General features: G+C 48.1%; 1 protein-coding gene across 2 annotated transcripts; it reads right to left on the bottom strand.

Annotated features, from left to right (window-relative positions):
• Positions 1 to 269: 269 nt before the first annotated feature.
• Positions 270 to 4,582, bottom strand: LOC109782769 (uncharacterized). 2 transcript variants are annotated; one of them, XM_020341381.4, is made up of 8 exons: positions 4,471 to 4,582; positions 2,897 to 3,006; positions 1,927 to 2,047; positions 1,789 to 1,828; positions 1,570 to 1,665; positions 1,251 to 1,453; positions 1,049 to 1,132; positions 270 to 957 (listed from the first exon to the last, which is right to left on the bottom strand). In XM_020341381.4, exons 2-8 carry the CDS (start codon positions 2,901 to 2,903, stop codon positions 486 to 488), a joined length of 1,023 nt encoding a protein of 340 aa, XP_020196970.1. In that variant the 5' UTR covers positions 2,904 to 3,006; positions 4,471 to 4,582; the 3' UTR covers positions 270 to 485. The 2 variants fall into 2 exon arrangements, with proteins under 2 accessions (XP_020196970.1, XP_020196971.1); XM_020341382.4 differs by lacking the exon at positions 1,927 to 2,047 and having other exon boundaries at positions 4,471 to 4,579.
• Positions 4,583 to 5,659: the final 1,077 nt, after the last annotated feature.

Consider the following 5,659-nt stretch of genomic DNA (forward strand, 5'->3'; position numbering starts at 1 on the left):
GTGTGTTGGACGGCTGTTGGAAATACTCTTAACATATCATTTTGGGTGGTAATAAGATGTCATGTACAAACACCCATTTTGCGAGGTAAATGCGAGGGACGATAGTTGCATTTGAGATGACATGAAGCACAAACACGATAATGCATTCTAAGATAGTGTGGATGATTTTGCTTTTGCAATGAAATATATTCAGTCCAGTGCGTGATTAAGACGCTTGGTCATCGCTCTTTTCTACTCCACAAAACGTTTCGAAGACCACAACCACAGGCTGTCACAGACTGATACCATATATTCTTATGCTACTCAATAGCATTATCAATCCATTACGCACAGCATAACCAGAGTAACAAACCTTCGAGGCGTCCAGGAACTAAACAACAGATTCAGGAAACAGGTAGGAAATTCACTGACAAACGTCTTAAACTTGAAATGTACTGTCTCACAACCACATGTAGCGAGCAGAAACTGGAAAATGGTTCCATGTTTCAGGGAGACACGCTTCTTCCTCTTGGTGAGCCTGAGCCACGACGTCCATCATCGTCGCCATTGCCCCTTGGACTTGGGCTGCCACCATCGCCATTGCCCTTAGGACTAGGGCTACCATTGTTGCCCCTCGGGCTTGGACTGCCCCTGTTGTCCCTGCCAGGGCTGGGACTGCCATTGTTAGCAGGGCTTCTCGGGCTGCGCCCATTGGCCACAGGGCTACGGTAGCCATCAGAAGGGCTCCTGCTCTTTTCCCTGCCACGAGGGCTGTCACCATTATCCTTTGCTACAGGTGAGATGGATCGCCTGGGGCTCCGACTGCGATCAGGTGTAGGGCTGCGATCCATGTCCTTAGCTTCTGGGGAGAGCGATCGCCTGGGGCTCCTGCTGTAGCTAATGCTCCTTGATCTCCTCTCATCACGCTCAGTGCGACGCCCTCTGGGAGATTCTGAATAGGATCTGGACCTAGATCGGCTGATTGCAGGAGGAAATATGAGAAAACAGAACACAAAACAGAACTATTGAGTAAAAAGCCCAAGAGTTGCAGGTGGGTTGCTCAGCATACCTGTAACTACGGCTTCTGCTGTAGCTCCGACTGCGAGCCCGTCCACGACGTGGAGATGGGGACCGTGAATAGCTTCTCTCACGCCTAATAAAACATATCCATTAACAAAAGATTAAATAAGAACTCTCATGTACTGAGATAGAACAACATTTCAAGCCATTTGGAGTATTGCGATGAGGTGAACAAAGGTATCAATCAATACCTGAGACTCCTCGGGCTATTCTGGCAATTTCTTTCTATATGGCCCCTTTCTCCACAGCGGTAGCATTTGTTCTTCCAGTCACCAGCCTTGCAGTCCCTGGCCCAATGACCATCAATACCACAGTTGAAACAACGGCCTGTTCCTGGAGGAGGCCCTCTTCCCACATATTCACGTTCTCGTGAACCACCAGAACCACGTGGAACCTGAACACATAAACCGTAAGAGACGACACAACCAAGTTTCTAGTAGCTTCATAAAGGACAAAAAAAATATCATTATCATTATGTCCGCAAAGTGGACAGCCCAAATGGCAACTTACCCCTTTAGCAAACTCAACAATAATGCGGCTCCCATCCACATCCCTGCCATCTAGGTTGTATCGGGCCTCATCAGCATCACGAGGATCACTGTATTCCTGTTAGATAGACAAGAACAGGCAAAACAAACAGTGTACCTCATACGTGAACAAAATAGGTCTCAAGTATGCTAACAACTTGAAAGAGCATAGATAAGGTTGAGGAGAGTAAAATTTACATACAATGAATGCATAGTCGCGCTTCAATTCCACTTCCCGTATTCTGCGCAAACGGTTGCCACAAACAGTAAGCCGTCAGGACTCAAGTACTCAAATGCATCACCATCTTGTAACTTCCACTAAAACAGTCAATAACATTACACCAAGCACCAAGGGCACCCTTCGCCAAAGTCCTCCACAAACTTTGGAACAATGGCCACCAATTCCACCAAGGGCACCCTTCCACCACATACCTTCCGGATTGTGTTAAAAACGGAAAAACCTTCAACAAGATCATTTAAGTTAAGCACACAAGACCTGGGAGTCAAACATCTACAGCATACAGATGAAATAACAGAGAACACCAAACACTAGTTTGGAAAGACCGATAGTGTACCCAACAGCTGCTATAAACCGAAAAACCCTCAAACAAGACCATTCAAGTTAAACACACAGGACCTGGGAGTCCAATTTCCACAGCATACATGGAGAAATAACAGATAACACCAAAAACTAGCTTGAAAAGACTACTGGTGAACCCAGCTTGTATAAACCACCCAGGAAAAACAAGGGTAGGAAGAAATCCAAGAACACTGACTGGTTCACTCAGTATAGCAGAAGACATGCACCTTACAGTTCAAAAATTTTAAGAAACAAACAGCCTAAATTATTTGACCGAATTTAAACTATACTAAGGCCCAGTTCTTTTTGGTGGCTGCCAAAATAATCTGCCCCCTCCCCAGCTTATTCTAGATGCCGACCCTAAAGTTTTTGGGGGCTTCAAAACTAATTAAACCTTACCTAGTTTAGAAGCCCCAAAACAATTTGGGGGAGGATTTAGAATAAGCTGGGGAGGGGCGATTCTAGATAAGCTGGGAGGGAGCGGCTTATACCGCAATAAACTGTCAAAAGAACTGGGCCTAAGTACTTACGGTGTCAACTATTCTAACAAGCACTAGTCCAATAATGGTGATTCACAACCCTAGAAAAGCACATTTGAATTTGTGCAGAACCATATTCACTAGTTGAAAGCTTTTGCCTTCACAAAAAAGAAGTTGGAAAGCTTGTAAAAAAAGTCTGTTAGACCAGAAAGCTTTTGCCAAACTCTTAATGTGCACAGTATTGTCATTACCTTCCATATTTGCTGAAAAGATATTCTAGGTCGCGCGAACGAGTACGGGAGGACAATCTACCAACATACAAGCGTGCGTTTCCATAACGATCATCGTAACGAGGCATCTCCTGAAAATTAAGAAAACACTCCATCAGTTCCTTCCGCAATGAACGAATATGACAAGCATAAAACCAAAAAATCAAATAACCTGGCAAAGGCTACTCAGAGATATTATTTTCTGTTTGACAGAGAACAGCTAGAGTACTAGGCACATCCAAATAGATGCTGTGCTTGAATGTACTCACTGTGGAGAGTATTGTGATTCAGCATAGAAGAGACATGGTAAGATGACATTAGATGGGCTCGATAGCAAACCGAATATACCAGACAGTTCAACTATCACTCTATCAGGCACTAACTAATAAATTTTACTCGTTCCTTGTAGACAATTCTACAGAAGTAAAAAAAGAACAACATCCGTTATTGAATAAGACAGATAGCATCTACATATATCTTCAACTAAAGCTTGAAGTCCCTACAGTGTGAAAATATATAACTGCAGCCCTCAGACCTCGTGGACAACTAATAGGCTAGCGATAGTCTAGGATTGTTAAATTTTAAAATACTCGTGCAAATGAAATAATTGATTTGGAGGCTAACTGTTATGCATGAAACCATTGTGCATGGATTTCAGGGACAAGCAGTTCTACACACCTTTTCATTAAACCTCGTAATATCAAGTTGCAAAAGACAAAGCTCATGACTTTAAGTTGCAAGTATCCACATTCCAAAATAACTCTGATTCTGTAATATAGTTTTTATTGACCGTTCATCTCATTTACTTCTGAATTGAGGTAACTGTTCTAATTATTCTTCTCTTCTTGTACTGAATCAGTACGAGAATAAAACACACCACAAAAACAGTTGATACGCTCCAATACCACTATTATGTACTTTCAGGGATGGGGATTCCAGCAAGATATAAAATCAGAAGTATCTACATAACCAAGATTATATAACCAACATCACATCCTGTTTACTTGATAAAATGAAGTCTTTTTATTGACTCCCTTTGATATATCTGACCAGTTTAGATATTATGCACTAACTACCCAGTACCCACTCTCCCCTTGGGAGGAGATACAGTTGAAACATCTATATAGGCAAGATTACATGGCATTTTACTTCATCTAATTATTTCTAGTATACAGCTCTCATGTAAAATTCAAATTCGCGCTTCCGCACAAAACAAAATTGCGCTAATTTATCCACCTCCATAGAGGGAATCTCACGGGCCAGAATCAGAGAGCCGTACGCGAATCTCCAATTCTCCCCCGAATCACGGCACGACGGACCAAAGCAACCTACCTCCTTCTCTCGCCAACAGGCGATCCAACTAGATCCGACCGAAATCCGAAAAATCCCCAGCCGAAACTGCAAGAATCCCCCGCGGATCGGCGCACGCAACCCAGACCACAAACCCCACGGGATGACGCGCGGAAACACCAACACGATCGCGCGGAGCCGGGGTCCCGACGAACGGAGCTAGCGAGATTAGAGGGGGGGATGGGGAGGGGGAGGAGATCTCGAACCTCGGGAGCAGGGGGGCGGCGGCGGCGCAGAACCCTAGGTCGGACGCTGCGGCTGCGGGCTCGTCCGGCCTGGAGATAAGGAGGGCGGGGGGAGAGAGTTCTGGAAACCAGTAGCGGTGGGGGTGGAGCGGGATTTAACCGTCGCCGCGGGTGTGTGCGGACGGACGGGATCGCCGACGGGCTTGATGGACGGGCGGGATTCGGCCGGGCCGACGTGTCCCTCCCGGACACGCACTCCCCTGGTTTACGTCTCCGATACGGTACAGAGATGTCGTCCGGTGGACTGAAACTCTGGTTTTAGTGGAAGTCACTTCTATGCTTTAGTGGAAATTAGAAATGCAACTACAAAATAAAAACAAATTTTCTACTAAAACAAAAATAGAGTGATTCAAACTCTACCAAAATGACTCTGAGAAACTCCAAATGCGTCGGCGTGGACGCGGAACAGACGCCACGCGTGCCTTCTCGGTGTCCGTCGCGGCCCCATCTCGTGGTCGTCCAACTACCCGCGATCAGCCTAGTCAGCTTCATTTATGACCACATGCCCACACGTCAGCGACGGCGGTCGTCATTTTTTAAGCCGACCGTGCGGCGGGGCCGTCCTCATCCGCTTCCCGTCCCATCTAGCACACTCTGCTCCCCCGTCGATGGCAAACCCTAGCCACCCCAGCGAAGCCAGATGGGGCTCTTCTCCGGCGCCGGCAGCAGCAAGTCGAAGGTCAAGGCCCCCGCCATTCCTTTTCCCTCGGAGTTCCTCCCGCCTCCACCGGCGCCAGCTCGCCGGCCGAGGTAGCGCATCAGTGTGCCAGTGCACCAGGCGGAGTGGCACTGGCAGCACCACGTGCCTCTCCTGTACCCCGACGCCACCCTGCCGCATGACTGGCACCTGGATCCGGAGAGGATCCCAGTGCCGGCGGCGCCGCGGTCGGCTAGGGCGCACGCGGAGGAGGTGTGGCGCCGGCGGGCGCTCCTGATGCCGGAGCAGCGCCGCGACGCGGCGTACGCCTTCGACTCGCCCAACTGGGCTCGATGGTTCGCCTTCGAGCACGAGGAGGCGAGGCGACACGGTGTACGCGAAGTCGACCGCAGCATGCCGCCGCGCCCGCTCGTCGTCCGCGAGGAGGACCAGAAGGCGGAGGCCGCCTACCAGGTGGCCGTTGCGGCGGTCTTCCGGGAGAGCGAGGAGGAC

The sequence above is a fragment of the Aegilops tauschii genome, chromosome 1, assembly GCF_002575655.3.
Source record: "Aegilops tauschii subsp. strangulata cultivar AL8/78 chromosome 1, Aet v6.0, whole genome shotgun sequence".
Taxonomy (NCBI): Eukaryota; Viridiplantae; Streptophyta; class Magnoliopsida; order Poales; family Poaceae; genus Aegilops; species Aegilops tauschii.